This window comes from Balaenoptera acutorostrata, chromosome 5 (assembly GCF_949987535.1).
Source record: "Balaenoptera acutorostrata chromosome 5, mBalAcu1.1, whole genome shotgun sequence".
NCBI lineage: Eukaryota > Metazoa > Chordata > Mammalia > Artiodactyla > Balaenopteridae > Balaenoptera > Balaenoptera acutorostrata.
In genome coordinates this window covers 107,901,099-107,918,729 of record NC_080068.1, presented here as the reverse complement: position 1 = coordinate 107,918,729, position 17,631 = coordinate 107,901,099, and the positions used below count along the sequence as shown (strand labels likewise).

The window sequence follows — 17,631 nt, the reverse complement described above, 5'->3', positions numbered from 1 at the left end:
ACTATTTACTTTTCAGTTAACAAAGGATAAGGTCCTCCTGTAAAAGGTTATTGCTTTTGTTTTGTTTTCTCAGAATGATTAAGAATTTCAATAATATTATTGTTTCATGAATTTTTTCCACAGAACTATGTTCCTGATTATCTTTACATTTTTGTAAAAGCTAATCTTTTCAAATATTTCTTAAAATATTACTGTTTAGGGATCATAAATCTATTTGGGTTTTTAAAGATGGATATTCTTGAATATACCAGCTATTCAGGATATAACAAATGTGGCAAATATATAAGACTGGTGGAAGTATCTTAAGAGCATAAATAATTATAGACAGTGATAATTTATTGTATTATCCAGTAGAAAATTTGAACCAATAAGAAAATTTAAAAGTTTTCCCTGTTAGTTAATTTTGCAGTTTTTAAATGATTTTCTCTTTTGGCATAATTATTACCGCTAATCAAACAGTTCATCTCTACAAGTTAACTGATGGAAATAAACCTATAGGATACTTTCATTATACTATTTACTAAGAAGATAAGGGAGGCAGAAATAGTTATTTAATCACAGAGAAATGGGTCTTTTTTAATAATTAAAATACGAGTGTTTTATAAACTATGAAATAGTTTATAATCCAATATATGATGACATATAAAATGAGCTGCATTAGCATTTAAAGCCCAGTGGGACATCTGGAATGTATTTCAATATTTGCTTAAAATAACTTTCTTATTGGCCAGTATAGGTTTGTCTAAATGTGACTATGTTTATATTTCAGGCTTTGAAGCATTTGAAAGGAGTTTGTTTAAGATTGTCTATGGGTCCTTGCCTCATAGAGGCATGTTCAACTGCTGTTGTTTCCCACTTGCTTATGAATTTTCCCTGGCAATGGGGATTTCTATTAGGGTAACTTTTTCTCATTTTTCTCTATGAAAATATTCAGTTAAAATTCTTGGTTTTAAATTGTTGAAATATTCAGAATATTGTATAGACAAGCTTATCATTAAAATTATTTTCACAGTGGTAGAAAATCTTGGAAATCCGTTAGTCAGAAACAGAGCCATAAATCCTAAATCCACTATATCCTTAACAAATATTCATAGTATCTAAATGCTTAATGCCAAGATAATTCATGTCATCAATTTATTTTTTCCTCCTATACTGTAATCTATCTCTATTTTTAATGTAATGACTTCTTCCTTATACACCATATGTACATAGATATAAAATCTGTATCTATTATATGTAATATATGTATTATATATGAAAGATATTTTGTATAGATATAGATATTATAACAAAAAACAGCAAACGCTATTTTCCTAGATCCAATGTCCCATCTATTATTATCCGCCATCCATTTCCCTTCATGTCCAAATTCCTCAGAATAATAGTCTATAATCATTATCTCTATATCCTGAGCTTCTTTTCATTATTCAGTCCATTTAACTTTTGCCTCCACTTATCCATTCCAGTGGATGCCATGTGCATTTCTAAAAGATAAGTGCATTTTCTAACTAAATTAACAATTTCTTATTATCCTTAGGTGGTTTTTAAAAAATTTTTGATCTACTCAGTATTTGGTGGAATCTTTGAATCAATCAAAGGATTGTGTATCCAGTTTTTGTCCAGGTCTTGAATATATCTTTTATCTCTCCTCAGTTCTCTTTTATTATGTCCTTTTGTAACTCCCTCCTCCATATCTATTAAGTTTTTCTTTATACTTCTCATCTGCTTGCCTTTGCAGTACACACTGGAAAATTTTCTCTGCTCAGTTCTCTAGCTTATTAACTCACTCTACAGTTATGTCCATATCACCTATTTATTTATTTAACTTTGGCAATTAATTGTTAATTTCTAAGAACAATAGTTAAATGTTATGAACAGATACAGTATACTTTCATGATTCTGAGGATATTTAGTTATTCTGAAGTCATGTTCTTGTTGTTCTCTTCTTAGTATATCTCTTTCCTTGGGTATAAATTATTCCATTTAATGAACATGGTGCCTCAATTCAAAGTGTTGGCTTTCCCCAAATATTTGGTGATACTTTAATGGGTACTTATTTTTTTAATTGAAACTTCCTATTAACCTGTGTTTTGTTTTATCTGTTTGCTATTGCCTTCTTGCAGGAAATAGGCCAATCATGCTACCAAGCAAGTTTTCTTAGAATCTCAGGCTGAGATTAAGATTTTTCTTTGGCCACACCTTGTGGCTTGTGGGATCTTAGTTCCCCACCCAGAGATTGAACCTGGACCACAGCAGTGAAAGTGCCAAGTCCTAACCACTGGACTCCCAGGGAATTCCCTAAGATTCTTATGCAAATGATTTATTAAGGGAGCTCTCAGTAGAAACCTCTGAGTGAAGAAAGCCAGATAGGAGTGTGGGAAAAGTCAGTGGTTCCAAAACTTTGCTACCCATTAAAATCACCTGGGGAGTTTTTGAAAATCCCAGAAATTAGAGGAGTGATGTCAGCAAGATGGCAGAATAGGAAACTCCAGGCTCACTTTCCCACATCGAGACACTCTCATAACAATATGAGGACCAGATTACCTTTATGGTAACTCCAGAAACCACTTGAGAGGTTATAGCATTCCATGCAAGCACAATGCCAGGAAGAGGCACAATGGAGCAATTAGAACATTCCATTGCACTTACCCACCATACCCCACGTCCCTCCTACAGAGCAAGGGCAATCAGGAGGAAACTCTCAACTTTTGAGTTCTCCCTCAGGAGGAAAAGAAAAAGCTGGAACATATGTCTTATATTCTGGCTTTTTAAGAGGCTGCCCAAGGCACTGGTTTCTGTTTCATCTTACTTGGAACATTGACGGAAAAGAGAGTGGCACATTTTAAGAGAGTGGCATATTTTAAGAGAGTGGCACATTTTAGATGCCCGAGGTCCACTGAGAACAAAGGTGAGTCGTGTGCATTGCTATACTCCAGAGATATTGATTGCAGTACTGCTGATAGATACCTGGGGTTACTCTGGAGTAGGAAAAAGCCAAAGTCCAGCTGGAGATAATGCACCAAAGCCTGGAGAAGGCACATTCCAGAAAGGTTTGAGAGACTCCCAGAATCTTTAGCTGGGATGATTGGTGAAGGTCTTTCCCTAGTGAAGAATTTCATAAAGACTAGGAGAGGTGGCTGTTTTTTCAAATATACAATTTCCAACAAAAGATAACAAGGCATACAAAGAAACAGGAACTCAGGGCTCAATCAAAGGAACAAAATAAAATTCCGGAAACCAACCCTAAACAAATGGAAATGTATTACTCAACAAAGAATTCAAAATAACCATCATAAAAATGCTCAGTGAGCTCAAAGATGTTGCAGACATCTAAAAGAAACCAGGAAAATGATGCATGAACAAAGTGAGACTACCAACAAGGATATAGAAACTATGAAAAAAAGAACCAAAAATAAATTCTGGAGCTGTAGAATATGATAAATTGAAAAATTGACTAGAGGGGATCAATAGCAGACTGGATCGGATAAAAAAAAGAATCAGTTAACGTGAAGACAGGTTATTTGAAATTATAGAATCAGTGGAGCAAAAAGAAAAACAAGGAAAGTGAAGAGATCCTAAGGGACTTGTGGGATGCCATGTAACGGGCAAACCTATGCATTATGGGAGTTTCAGAAAGAGAAGAGAGAAATAAATGGTCACAAAGCCTATTTGAAGAAATAATGGGCCAAAACCTCCAAAGTTGAGGAAGGAAATGGACATACAATTTCAAGATGATCAAAAAGCTCCCATTAAGATAAAACCAAAGAAACCTACACTGAAATACATTGTACTCAAGCTGTCAAAAGTCACAGAAAGTGAGAATCTTAAAAACAATAAGAGAAAAGCAAGAGCTCCCATAAGATAATAGTTGGATTTCTCAGTGGAAACCTTGCAGGCCAGAAGGGAATGGGATGATACATCCAAAATGCTGAAAGGAAAAAAAATGGCCAACCAAGAATACTATATCTAGCAAACCACATGTAAAAACTTCATGACGTTGAATTTGACAATGATTTCTTGGATATGACACTAAAAGCACAGGCAACAAAAGCAAAAATAGGTGGGACTGCATAAAACTTGAAAACTTCTGCACAGCAAAAGAAACAATTAACAAAGTGAAAAGGCAACACATAGAATGGGAGAAAATAATTGCAAACCATATATCTGAAAAGAGATCAATATTCAGAGTATGTAAAGAACTCCTACAACTCAACAAATTTAAAAAAAATAACTAAATAATGGCCAAAGGACTTGAATAGACATTTCTACAAAGGACATATACAAATGGCCAACAAGCATCTGGAAGTACTCAACATTTATAATCATTAGAAAAATGCAAATCAAAACCACAGTGAGATAACACCTTATACCCATTAGGATGGTTACTATTTTTTTAAAAGCTAGAAAATAACAAGTGTTGACACAGACGTGGAGAAATTGGAACATTCGTACACTGCTTTTGGGAATATAAAATGGGCAGCTGCTATGGAAAATAGTTTGGAGTTTCCTCAAAAAACTAAAAGTAAAATTACCATTTAATCCAATAATGCCACTTCTGGGTATATATCCAAAACAACTGAAAGTAGGATCTCAAAGAGATATTTGCACGCCCATGTTCATTGCAAAATAATTCACAATAGCCAAGAGGTAGAGGCAGCCCAAATATCCATGGACAGGTGAATGGATAAAGAAAACGTGGGATACACACACACACACACACACACACACACACACACACACACACACACACAGAGGAATATTATTCAGCTGTAAAAAAGAAGGAAATCCTGTCTCATTCTATAGCATGGATAGACCTTGAGGACACTATGTTGAGTGAAATAAGCCAGGACAAATACTGTATGATTCCACTGATATATCTAGAGTAGTCAAAATCATGTTAACAGAAAGTAGAGTGGTGGTTGTCAGGGGCTTGGGTGAGGGGGAAAAGGGTGTTGTTCAATGAGTATAGAGTTTCGGTTTTGCAAGATGAAAAAGTTCTAAGTATATGTTACACAACAATGTGAGTATCGTTAGCACTACTGAACAGTACACTTAAAAATAAAGAAGGTTAATTTTATATTATGTATTTTTTACAACAATTAAAAAACTTTACAGTATCCCAGTATTCAGGTCAAACTTCATCCTAGATCAGATCAGAATGTCTTGGAATGTGAATCCAGACATTAGTATTTTTTAAAAATCCCAAGTACATGGTAAAATCACTGTCAGTGATCCCTGCTTTCTGATATTTAAACTTTTGTTTAAATGTGGGCTGGACTTACTGACTTGCTTCTAATGGACAGAATACCGCAGAAGTGATAGGATATTTCTTCTAAGAAGATTAGGTCATAAGAAGACAATGGCTTCTGTCTTCCTTGTTCTCTCTTGTACTCTTTTTAATTGCTTGTCTTGGGGGAAGACAGCTGCCATGTTGCAAGCAGCCTCGCGGAGAAGCCCCCATGGCAAGAGACTGAACCTATCAACGGCCATGTGAGTAAACTTGAAAGCAGATCTTCTCCCATCCACCTCATGAGAGACCTTGAGTAGGAAGATGCATACAGCTAAGCCATACCCAGACTCCTGACCCACAGAAGTTGTGAGATAATAAATTGTGTATTGTTTTAAGCTTCTAAGTTTGGGCATGATTTGTTAATCAGCAACAGATAAATAGGTGGTTCCAATGTGCAGTAAAGTTCAGGAACCACTGAACTGGGCAAATATGTGTTTTCAGAGAATTCTAGGTTCTTCTTGAGTCCCTAGGGAAATCTTAATTATAAACTGCACCAGAGAGGTTGTACAGCCAGAGGCAAAGGAGCTAAACTGTTAGACCCTCACATCAGTCAGTCATTGGCAGGAGCTGTCTGGAAGGGGGAAGTGGTGAACCTCCTTAGCATCCACAGGTAAGCTCTTGTTATCAGGGCAAGGCTCCCAGAAAGCTGCAGTTGTCAGTGGTTAGCAGGCGACAAGCAGCAGCTGGGGCACATGTACGCTGGCCCGGCAAATGGGTTCTGGTGGGGACCACGCACATCACTACTGCAGCATTTAGAAGGTGAAGGTGGAAGAGACAAGGCAAAGTTCTGGATGGGATATACCAACAGAAGGTATTCTGAGCAGGAATGTCCCCATTCCTCAGGGGTGTCATCAACCACCCCAGAAATTTTCTCATTTGCCTTTGTGACTTAGGTGCCCACACTCATTGTTCCTTCTTTCAGGCAGATGTCTTCCTTACTGACTTGTTCAAGAGGTAGGGATGGTGTGGAGACTACATCTGACTGGCCATTCTTATGGCGGTGCTCTAAGTAATTACCATTTGATTTCCTCAGAGGTGCCTCCTACTCCCAGCATCTGCCATTTCTGGGCTTGGGACATTTTTAAAAGTACACCATATCTTTTGTAGCAATCTTATATGCTTTTTGGCTCATGGTTTCCTTTTTCAATCCTAAACTGTCTGTCTCTAATCTTCCTGTATACACTTAGTTTCTTGTCCATTGAGGATTCCCCTTTTGTGTTCTAGCTAGGTTATGGATTTTCCTATTATTTTCTTTTCTTCTTTTCTTTTATAATAAATATTTAATAAAATTAGGGTTATAGCATACATGCTGGGTTTTTTTTTGGTTTGAATTTCAAAATTGTATTAAATATCACAATTCTAATAATTAAAGATTAAAAATGACAAAATTAAATAGGAAAGAATTTTGAATCTTAAATAGTAGTCCACGTTTACTTAGAGGAGGATGAGGAGGTAGTTTGAATTTTTTTCTCCCCCCCCCACCCGAGGCTTTCCCCACTTGGTGTCCATACGTTTGTTCTCTACATCTGTGTCTCAACTTCTGCCCTGCAAACCGGTTCATCAGTACCATTTTTCTAGGTTCCACATACATGCATTAATATACGATATTTGTTTTTCTCTTTCTGACTTACTTCACTCTGTATGACACTCTCTAGACCCATACACGTCTCAACAAATGACCCAATTTCGTTCCTTTTTATGGCTGAGTAATATTCCATTGTATATATATATACCACATCTTCTTTATCCGTTCATCTGTCAATGGGCATTTAGGTTGCTTCCATGACCTGGCTATTGTAAATAGTGCTGCAATGAATATTGGGGTGCATGTGTCTTTTTGAATTACGGTTTTCTGTGGGTATATGCCCAGTAGTGGGATTGCTGGATCATATGGTAATTCTATTTTTAGTTTTTTAAGGAACCTCCATACTGTTCTCGATAGTGGCTGTATCAATTTACATTCCCACCAACAGTGCAAGAGGGTTCTCTTTTCTCCACACCTTCTCCAGCATTTGTTGTTTGTAGATTTTCTGATGATGCCTATTCTAACTGGTGTGAGGTAATACCTCATTGTAGTTTTGATTTGCATTTCTCTAATAATTAGTGATGTTGAGCAGCTTTTCATGTGCTTCTTGGCCATTTGTATGCCTTCTTTGGAGAACTGTCTATTTGGGTCTTCTGACCATTTTTGGATTGGGTTGTTTGTTTCTTTAATATTGAGGTGCATGAGCTGTTTATATATTTTGGAGATTAATCCTTTGTCCGTTCATTCGTTTGCAAATATTGTCTCCCATTCTGAGGGTTGTCTTTTCGTCTTGTTTGTAGTTTGCTTTGCTGTGCAAAAGCTTTTAAGTTTCATTAGGTCCCATTTGTTTATTTTTGTTTTTATTTCCATTACTCTAGGAGGTGGATCAAAAAAGATCTTGCTGTGATTTATGTCAAAGAGTTTTCTTCCTATGTTTTCCGCTAAGAGTTTTATAGTGTCCGGTCTTACATTTAGGTCTCGAATCCATTTTGAGTTTATTTTTGTGTATGGTGTTAGGGAGTGTTCTAATTTCATTCTTTTACATGTAGCTGTCCAGTTTTCCCAGCACCACTTATTGAAGAGACTGTCTTTTCTCCATTGTATATCCTTGCCTCCTTTGTCATAGATTAGTTGACCATAGGTGCGTGGGTTTATCTCTGGGCTTTCTATCTTGTTCCATTGATCTATGTTTCTGTTTTTGTGCCAGTACCATATTGTCTTGATTACTGTAGCTTTGTAGTATAGTCTGAAGTCAGGGAGTCTGATTTCTCCAGCTCTGTTTTTCTCCCTCAAGACTGCTTTGGCTATTTGGGGTCTTTTGTGTCTCCATACAAATTTTAAGATGATTTGTTCTAGTTCCGTAAAAAATGCCATTGGTAATTTGATAGGGATTGCATTGAATCTGTAGATTGCTTTGGGTAGTATAGTCATTTTCACAATATTGATTCTTCCAATCCAAGAACATGGTATATCTCTCCATCTGTTGGTATCATCTTTAATTTCTTTCATCAGTGTCTTATAGTTTTCTGCATACAGGTCTTTTGTCTCCCTAGGTATTTTATTCTTTTTGTTGCAATGGTAAATGGGAGTGTTTCCTTAATTTCTCTTTCAGATTTTTCATCATTAGTGTATAGGAATGCAAGAGATTTCTGTGCATTAATTTTGTATCCTCCTACTTTACCAAATTCATTAATTAGCTCTAGTAGTATTCTGGTGGCATCTTTAGGATTCTCTATGTATAGTATCATGTCATCTGCAAACACTGACAGTTTCACTTCTTCTTTTCCAATTTGTATTCTTTTTATTTCTTATTCTTCTCTGGTTGCCGTGGCTAGGACTTCCAAAACTATGTTGAATAATAGTGGTGAGAGTGGACATCCTTGTCTTGTTCCTGATCTTAGAGGAAATGTTTTCAGTTTTTCACCATTGAGAATGATGTTTGCTGTGGGTTTGTAGTATATGGCCTTTATTATGTTGAGGTAGGTTCCCTCTATGCCCACTTTCTGGAGGGTTTTTTTTTTTTTATCATAAATGGGTGTTGAATTTTGTCAAAAGCTTTCTCTGCATCTATTGAGATGATCATATGGTTTTTATTCTTCAATTTGTTAATATGGTGTATCACACTGATTGATTTGTGTATATTGAAGAATCCTTGCATCCCTGGGGTAAATCCCACTTGATCATGGTGTATGATCCTTTTAATGTGTTGTTGGATTCTGTTTGCTAGTATTCCGTTGAGGATTTTTCCGTCTATATTCATCAGTGATATTGGTCTGTAATTTTCTTTTTTTGTAGTATCTTTGTCTGGTTTTGGTATCAGGGTGATGGTGGCCTCATAGAATGAGTTTGGGGGTGTTCCTTCCTCTGCAATTTTTTGGAAGAGTTTGAGAAGGATGGGTGTTAGCTCTTCTCTAAATGTATGATAGAATTCACCTGTGAAGCCATCTGGTCCTGGACTTTTGTTTGTTGGAAGATTTTTCATCACAGTTTCAATTTCATTACTTGTGATTGGTCTGTTCACATTTTGTATTTCTTCCTGGTTCAGTCTTGGAAGGTTATATCTTTCTAAAAATTTGCCCATTTCTTCCAGGTTGTCCATTTTATTGGCATAGAGTTGCTTGTAGTAGTCTCTTAGGATGCTTTGTATTTCTGCAGTGTCTGTTGTAACTTCTCCTTTTTCATTTCTAATTTTATTGATTTGGGTCCTCTCCCTCTTTTTCTTGATGAGTCTGGCTAATGATTTATCAATTTTGTTTATCTTCTCAAAGAACCAGCTTTTAGTTTTATTGATCTTTGCTATTGTTTTCTTTGTTTCTATTTCATTTATTTCTGCTCTGATCTTTATGATTTCTTTCCTTCTGCTAACTTTGGTTTTTGTTTGTTCTTCTTTCTCTAGTTCCTTTAGGTGTAAGGTTAGATTGTTCATTTGAGATTTTTCTTGTTTCTTGAAGTAGGCTTGTATAGGTATAAACTTCCCTCTTAGAACTGCTTTTGCTGCATCCCATAGGTTTTGGATCATCGTGTTTTCATTGTCATTTGTCTCTGGGTATTTTTTGATTTCCTCTTTGATTTCTTCAGTGATCTCTTGGTTATTTAGTAACATATTGTTTAGCCTCCATGTGTTTGTGTTTTTTTACATTTTTTTCCATGTAATTCATTTCTAACCTCATAGTGTTGTGGTCAGAAAAGATGCTTGATATGATTTCAATTTTCTTAAATTTACTGAGGCTTGATTGTGACCCAAGATGTGATCTATCCTGGAGAATGTTCTGTGCACACTTGAGAAGAAAGTGTAATCTGCTGTTTTTGGATGGAATGTCCTATAAATATCAATTAAATCTATCTGGTCTATTGTGTCATTTAAAGCTTGTGTTTCCTTATTTATTTTCATTTTGGATGATCTGTCCATTTATGTAAGTGAGGTGTTAAAGTCCCCCACTATTATTGTGTTACTGTGGATTTCCTCTTTTATAGCTGTTAGCAGTTGCCTTATGTATTGAGGTGCTCGTATATTGGGTGCATATATCTTTATAATGGTTATATCTTCTTCTTGGATTGATCCCTTGATCATTATGTAGTGTCCTTCCTTGTCTCTTGTAACATTCTTTATTTTAAAGTCTATTTTATCTGTTATGAGTATTGCTACTCCAGCTTTCTTTTGATTTCCATTTACATGGAATATCTTTTTCCATCCCCTCATTTTCATTCTGTATGTGTCCCTAGGTCTCAAGTGGGTCTCTTGTAGACAGCATATAGATGGGTCTTGTTTTTGTATCCATTCAGCAAGCCTGTGTCTTTTGGTTGGAGCATTTAATCCATTCACATTTAAGGTAATTATCGATATGTATGTTCCTATGACCATTTTCTTAATTGTTTTGGGTTTGTTTTTGTAGGTCCTTTTCTTTTCTTGTGTTTCCCATTTAGAGAAGTTCCTTATCATTTGTTGTAGAGCTGGTTTGGTGGTGCTGACTTCTCTTAGCTTTTGCTTGTCTGTAAAGCTTTTGATTTCTCCATTGAATCTGAATGAGATCCTTGCCAGGTAGAGTAATCTTGGTTGTAGGTTCTTCCCTTTCATCACTTTAAGTATATCATGCCACTCCCTTCTGGCTTGTAGAGTTTCTGCTGAGAAATTAGCTGTTAACCTTATGGGAGTTCCCTTGTATGTTATTTGTCGTTTTTCCCTTGCTGCTTTCAATAATTTTTCTTTGTCTTTAATTTTTGCCAATTTGATTACTATGTGTCTCGGCGTGTTTCTCCTTGGGTTTATCCTGTATGGGACTCGCTGTGCTTCCTGGACAGCTATTGGGTGGCTATTTCCTTTCCCATGTTAGGAAAGTTTTTGACTATAATCTCTTCAAATATTTTCTCTGGTCCTTTCTCTCTCTCTTCTCCTTCTGGGACCCCTATAATGTGAATGTTGTTGCGTTTAATGTTGTCCCAGAGGTCTCGTAGGCTGTCTTCATTTCTTTTCATTCTTTTTTCTTTATTCTGTTCTGCAGCAGTGAATTCCACCATTCTGTCTTCCAGGTCACGTATCCGTTCTTCTGCCTCAGTTATTCTGCTATTCCTTCTAGTGTAGTTTTCATTTCAGTTATTTTATTGTTCATCTCTGTTTGTTTGTTCTTTAATTCTTCTAGGTCTTTGTTAAACATTTCTTGCATCTTCTCGATCTTTGCCTCCATTCTTTTTCCGAGGTCCTGGATCATCTTCGCTATCATTATTCTGAATTATTTTTCTGGAAGGTTGCCTATCTCCACTTCATTTAGTTGTTTTTCTGGGGGTTTATCTTGTTCCTTCATCTGGTACATAGCCCTCTGCATTTTCATCTTGTCTATCTTTCTGTGAATGTGGTTTTTGTTCCACAGGCTGCAGGACTGTAGTTCTTCTTGCTTCTGCTGTCTGCCCTCTGGTGGATGAGGCTATCTAAGAGGCTTGTGTAAGTTTCCTGATGGGAGGGACTGGTGGTGGGTAGAGCTGACTGTTGCTCTGGTGGGCAGAGCTCAGGAAAACTTTAGTCCGCTTGACTGCTGATGGGTGGGGCTGGGTTCCCTCCCTGTTGGTTGTTTGGCCTGAGGCAACCCAACAGTGGAGCCTACCTGGGCTCTTTGGTGGGGCTAATGACAGACTCTGGGAGGGCTCACGCCAAGGAGTACTTCCCAGAACTTCTGCTGCTAGTGTCCTTGTCCCCACAGTGAGCCACAGCCACCCCCCGCCTCTGCAGGAGACCCTCCAACACTAGCAGGTAGGTCTGGGTCAGTCTCCCCTGGGGTCACTGCTCCTTCCGCTGGGTCCTGATGTGCACACTACTTTGTGTGTGCCCTCCAAGAGTAGAGTCTCTGTTTCCCCCAGTCCTGTCAAAGTCCTGCAATCAAATCCCACTAGGCTTCAAAGTCTGATTCTCTAGGAATTCCTCCTCCCGTTGCCAGACCCCCAGGTTGGGAAGCCTGACGTGGGGCTCAGAACCTTCACTCCAGTGGGTGGACTTCTGTGGTATAAGTGTTCTCCAGTCTGTGAGTCACCCACCCAGCAGTTATGGGATTTGATTTTACTGTGATTGGGCCCCTCCTACCATCTCATTGTGGCTTCTCCTTTGTCTTTGGATGTGGGGTACCTTTTTTGGTGAGTTCCAGTGTCTTCCTGTCGATGATTGTCCAGCAGCTAGTTGTGATTCTGGTGTTCTCACAAGAGGGAGTGAGAGCATGTCCTTCTACTCCACCATCTTGGTTCCTCCCACTCCTATTATTTTCATGTCTTCATTTCAAATGGTTTTGAGATGGAGGTAAAGGCTGCAATTTGTGCTTGACCCAACATCTTGAATGAAATTTCTATAGAGTTTTAACCAGCACTAAAGAATGTGTGAACATTTTTACCACCATTAAATGACATTCACTCAAAAGCAGAATTTTTACATTCAAAGTCATTGTAAAGAGAAGATGTGGTACATATATATAATGGACTATTACTCAGCCATAAAAAGGAATGAAACTGGGTCGTTTGTAGAGATGTGGATGGACCTAGAGTCTGTCATACAGAGTGAAGTAAGTCAGAAAGAGAAAAACAAATATTGTATATTAACACATATATGTGGGATCTAGAAAAATGGTACAGATGAACCTATTTCCAGAGTAGGAATAGAGACACAGATGTAGAGAACAGACATGTGGACACAGGGGGAAAGGGAGGGTGGGACGAATTGGGATATTGGGATTGACATATATACACTACCATGTGTAAAATAGATAGCTAGTGGGAACCTGCTGTGTAGCACAGGGAGCTCAGCTCGGTGCTCTGTGATGACCTAGATGGGTGGGAAGGGGGGTGAGGGAGGTCCAAGAGGGAGGGAATATATGTATACATATAGCTGATTCACTTTGCTGTACAGCAGAAACTAACACAACATTGTAAAGCAATTATACTCCAATAAAAAAGTCATTGTAAAGGTTAATATATTTGTTGTACAATTTACTATAAAACAGTTTTGTTAAAAGGATGTTTTTAAGTTGGTTTTCAAAGATTTTTCTCTCAGTTTTGTAGTCGGTGCTGTCTCTCCTGCTGTTGTTGTCCCTTCCATGCTACATTTGCAAGAAAAGGGATATGGTGTTGAGAAAGGCATTCCAACCTTATTAATAGCTGCCAGCAGTTTGGATGACATTGTAGCTATCACTGGATTCAATACATGCTTGAGCATAGTCTTCTCCTCAGGTAAACAAAAAAAGACAACAGCTACCGTATAATTCATTGCTTTTTTTATTCTTTAAACAAGGTTTGTGGCTTTGCCTCTGCATTTATTAATGAAGACTTTTCTGTGTAACATCTTTTTATTCTTCATAGACAGCTCATTCTAGACCAGAGAAGGAATTTCAATGGGTTAAGATACCACTACTTAACACAAATGATTTCCTTTTAATAACCAAATATTCCAATTAATTTGATAACCCATATTATTACCATTTATCTGCTCTTGTTGCTTTGGAATTTTATCACAGTTTTCAATAGAAAAATTTAGGCAGAAATATTATTAGTACTACTAATATATCGAATAGATATTTTGGAGATGTACCTTTCTGGCCATCATTATAAATAACTGGTTGTTCCGTTACTAAGCCAACTTAAATATATAGAGTGTGGACAAGTGTGTGTCTTTTTGGCAGTGATGGGACAAGATCCTGCACCAATTCTAAATCCCAAGGTGATATTTGGTCTTGAACGTCACTTGGCAGAAATTGTGAAAGTAAACATTCCACATTTAATAATGCATTAATTATCTGCCAGTGTTCGAAGTTCAATATTCTGTATTATTAAAGCACCAAAACATTTTAAAGTTGAAAAGTTATATATATAGTTTCTCTTAAAATAATAAGAGGGCTTCCCTGGTGGTGCAGTGGTTGAGAATCCGCCTGCCAAGGCAGGGGCCACGGGTTCGAGCCCTGGTCTGGGAAGATCCCACATGCCGCGGAGCGACTAGGCCCGTGAGCCACAATTACTGAGCCTGCGCGTCTGGAGCCTGTGCTCCACAACAAGAGAGGCCGCGATAGTTAGAGGCCTGCGCACCGCGATGAAGAGTGGTCCCCGCTTGCCACAACTAGAGAAAGCCCTCCAATAGAAACGAAGACCCAACACAGCCATAAAAAAAAAAAATAAATAAATAAATAAATAAATAAATCATAAGATATAAATGAATAAGAAGGAAAAAAGGGAAAAGGTAAAAATAAAGTCTGTAATAGTTATACCCCCAGGAATAATAATTGTGAATCTTTTGATGTAAATTCACCCAGACTTCTCCTTTTCTCCCATCCCCATCTATCTCTAGCTCTTTCTCTCCCTCCCAATATTCTTATAAAATTATTGAATATTAACCATACTTTCTTATAACCTGAGTTGTTTTGCAGTTACCTGTGTATTGCAAACATGGTCCTTTTCAGTAAACATTTTTATGACATTTGTAATGGTTGCATAGTATTCGATTGGCTGCATCATGATTACTTAACATGTTGAAAATTGAAGTTGACACCAATATTTACTATTAAAATAGTGCTTGGTTGAACATCTTACAGCTAAATAGTTATACCTAATCTTAATATTTTCTTAATCTTTTTTAATACTTAAAAAAAATGTTTTATTTTTTCCTGCGTCGGGTTGTTTTTGCACGCAAGCTTTTCTCTAGTTGTGGTGAGCAGGGGCTACTCTTCATTGCGGTGCGTGGGCTTCTCATTGAGGTGGCTTCTCTTGTTGCAGAGCATGGGCTCTAGGCACGCGGGCTTCAGTAGTTGTGGCTCGCAGGCTCAGTAGTTGTGGCACATGTGCTTAGTTGCTCTGCGGCATGTGGGATCTTCCCGGGCCAGGGACTGAACGCGTGTCCCCTGCATTGGCAGGCAGATTCTTAACCACTGCGCCACCAGGGAAGTCCCAATATTTTCTTAATCTTAAAAAAGAAATTATTGAGTTAAAAAGTATATAACATTCTAAGATTTTTGAAATATATTGCCACGATATCTTGTCCTACCAGGGTGCACAAGCGTGCCACTTTCTCTTCACCTTCTTCAAAATTAGGTATTTACTAGTCCTTTTTAGCTTAGCTAATTTGACAGGTGAAGAGTGAGGTCTCTTTAAATGAAGTACTTTGAATACTAGTGATGTTAAACAAATGTTCGTGTTTATTGGCCATTAGCATTTTGGAATGTTTAATAGATTGCTTTTCTTGAAATATTTTGTCTATATCCTATAGGTGTGTTCATCATTTGTTCTTTTGATTTGTTAAGATTCTGCACAAAATTAAGAATGATAACCATTTGTTTTATATCCTATGGTTTTTGTAATTTGACTTTTAACTTTATCTCTTTTCTGCCATTCAGAAGTCCTAAATTTTTTATTGTCAGATCTGGCCATCTTTTCCTTCATGACTGGTATCAGTCATTCTTTCAAAAAATATTTTTTGTGCTCCTCTTCCATTGTACCAGCTACTGTATCAAACACTGAGGATCAGCAGTGAACAACAATATTAGTTTTTATTGAGTAATTGCTTTGTACTTGCTGTAAGTTCTGTAGATGTTTTGACTCAATAGTCACAATAGTGCTATGCTCATTTTGCAGATAAGGAAACTAAGGAACAGAGGTTAAGTAATGTGCTCAAAGTCACAGATCTAATAAGTAGGGGAACCAAGATGCAAACGTAGCAGTCTGACCCCAGACCCACACTTTTAACTACTGTTCTATCCTGCCTCCCAACACAGCAGACAGAGAAGACCATGTGGCCAATGGTCTCAAGGGGTTTATATGAAACAAATAATTACAGATGTAATAAATATTACATAGCATAAGATGCTAGGGGAACATGCTACAGGAGACCAAACCTAATTTGAGGAGGACCGAAAAAGTGGAAACCAAGCAGGTACATGCTTAAAAATCCTCTTCCACCACATAACTATGTAAACTGTCTCTTAAAATTTTAAGGACTTTTAAAGTTTTATTTTACGCATTAGATCTTCAAAGCATCTATATTTTGGAATATAGTAGATATTGAGATCTAACCTTACCTTCCAGGTCAATTGGCCCTTTTACCATTATGTAATGTCCTTCTTTACCTCTTGTGACAGTATTTGACCTAAAGTCTATTTGTCTGATATAAGTATGACCACCCCTGTTCTCTTTGGGGTACCATTTGCATGGAATATCTTTTTCCATCCTTAAAGTTACAGCAATCTGTTTTAAAATGATAACAACTTCAATTGCATACAAAAGCTCTACTCCTCTACTCCTTTACCTCTCAGCCTCCTCACTTTATGTTATCAGTGTCACAAATTACATTTTTTATATTATGTATCCATTAACATAGTTTTATAGTTATCTTTTGTGCTTTTATCTTAAATTCCAAAACAGAATTAAAAGTGATTTCCTTATCACCATTAAGGTATTACAGAATTCTGAATTCATCTATTTACCTTTACTGGAGGTTTATATTTAGTGCTTTTGTGTTGCTGTCTAACATCCTTTTATTTCCACTTGAAGGATTCCCTTTAACATTTCTTGTTAGGCAGGTCTAGTGGTGATGAACTCCATCAGCCTTGTTTATCTGAGGAAGTCTTAATTTTGCCTTCACTTTGAAGGACAATTTTGTGGGATAGTATTCTTGGGTGGCATTTTTTTTCTTTCAACATTTTGAATATATCATCCTACCTTCTTATAAGGTTCCTGCTATGTAAGCCTCTAATAATTTTATGGACGCTCTCTTATATATGATGTGTTGCTTTTCTCTTGCTGTAATTTTTTAAATGAGCAGAAAGCCTTTTGGACTGTATATTGTTGTTAAATGGGTGTCTCTGTAGGGGATCAAGGTTCTGGGGTTCCCATTCTACCTTCTACTGTTGTCACCCTCCACTTCTATTATTTTTAATGGGAAAATAGTTCTAAAATATGTATATTTACATACCTTATTGAGTTGAATACACAGAGTATAGCTGAACTTTTTTGTGTGACTCTGGATATTTTTTAAAACATATTACAATATACTACATGTATCCATGAGACATTATATTGAAAAATCAGTTGATCCTTGAATATTCCTAGGATTGACCCTGGGTTAAATCTTTTTTTTATGTTGTTGTTGTTGTTATTAAATTGTCCTTTTTATGTTTAAATCATTTGTTTATCATAATAGAATATCAGAGGAAAACATTAACAACCATGTGCTAGGTACCAGAGGTTCCCCTTTGCCAGTCTCTGTGCATTCTTCTACCTCACCTGGTCTTTTAGGTTGGGTGTGTAAGGGGAGCACATTGTGGCTTATTACTGCTTTGTTTTCTGGCGTATTTATTCAATG

At 37.0% G+C, this 17,631-nt stretch overlaps 1 protein-coding gene across 1 annotated transcript in view; it reads left to right on the top strand.

The window, feature by feature from the left end:
- Positions 1 to 17,631, top strand: part of SLC9B1 (solute carrier family 9 member B1) — a 47,073-nt gene that overhangs the window by 21,409 nt on the left and 8,033 nt on the right. Inside the window, exons 5-6 of the mRNA XM_007191122.2 lie at positions 770 to 897; positions 13,342 to 13,517. Of these exons, the coding sequence (XP_007191184.1) occupies positions 770 to 897; positions 13,342 to 13,517 (304 nt within the window). The remainder of the gene's footprint in view (positions 1 to 769; positions 898 to 13,341; positions 13,518 to 17,631) is intronic.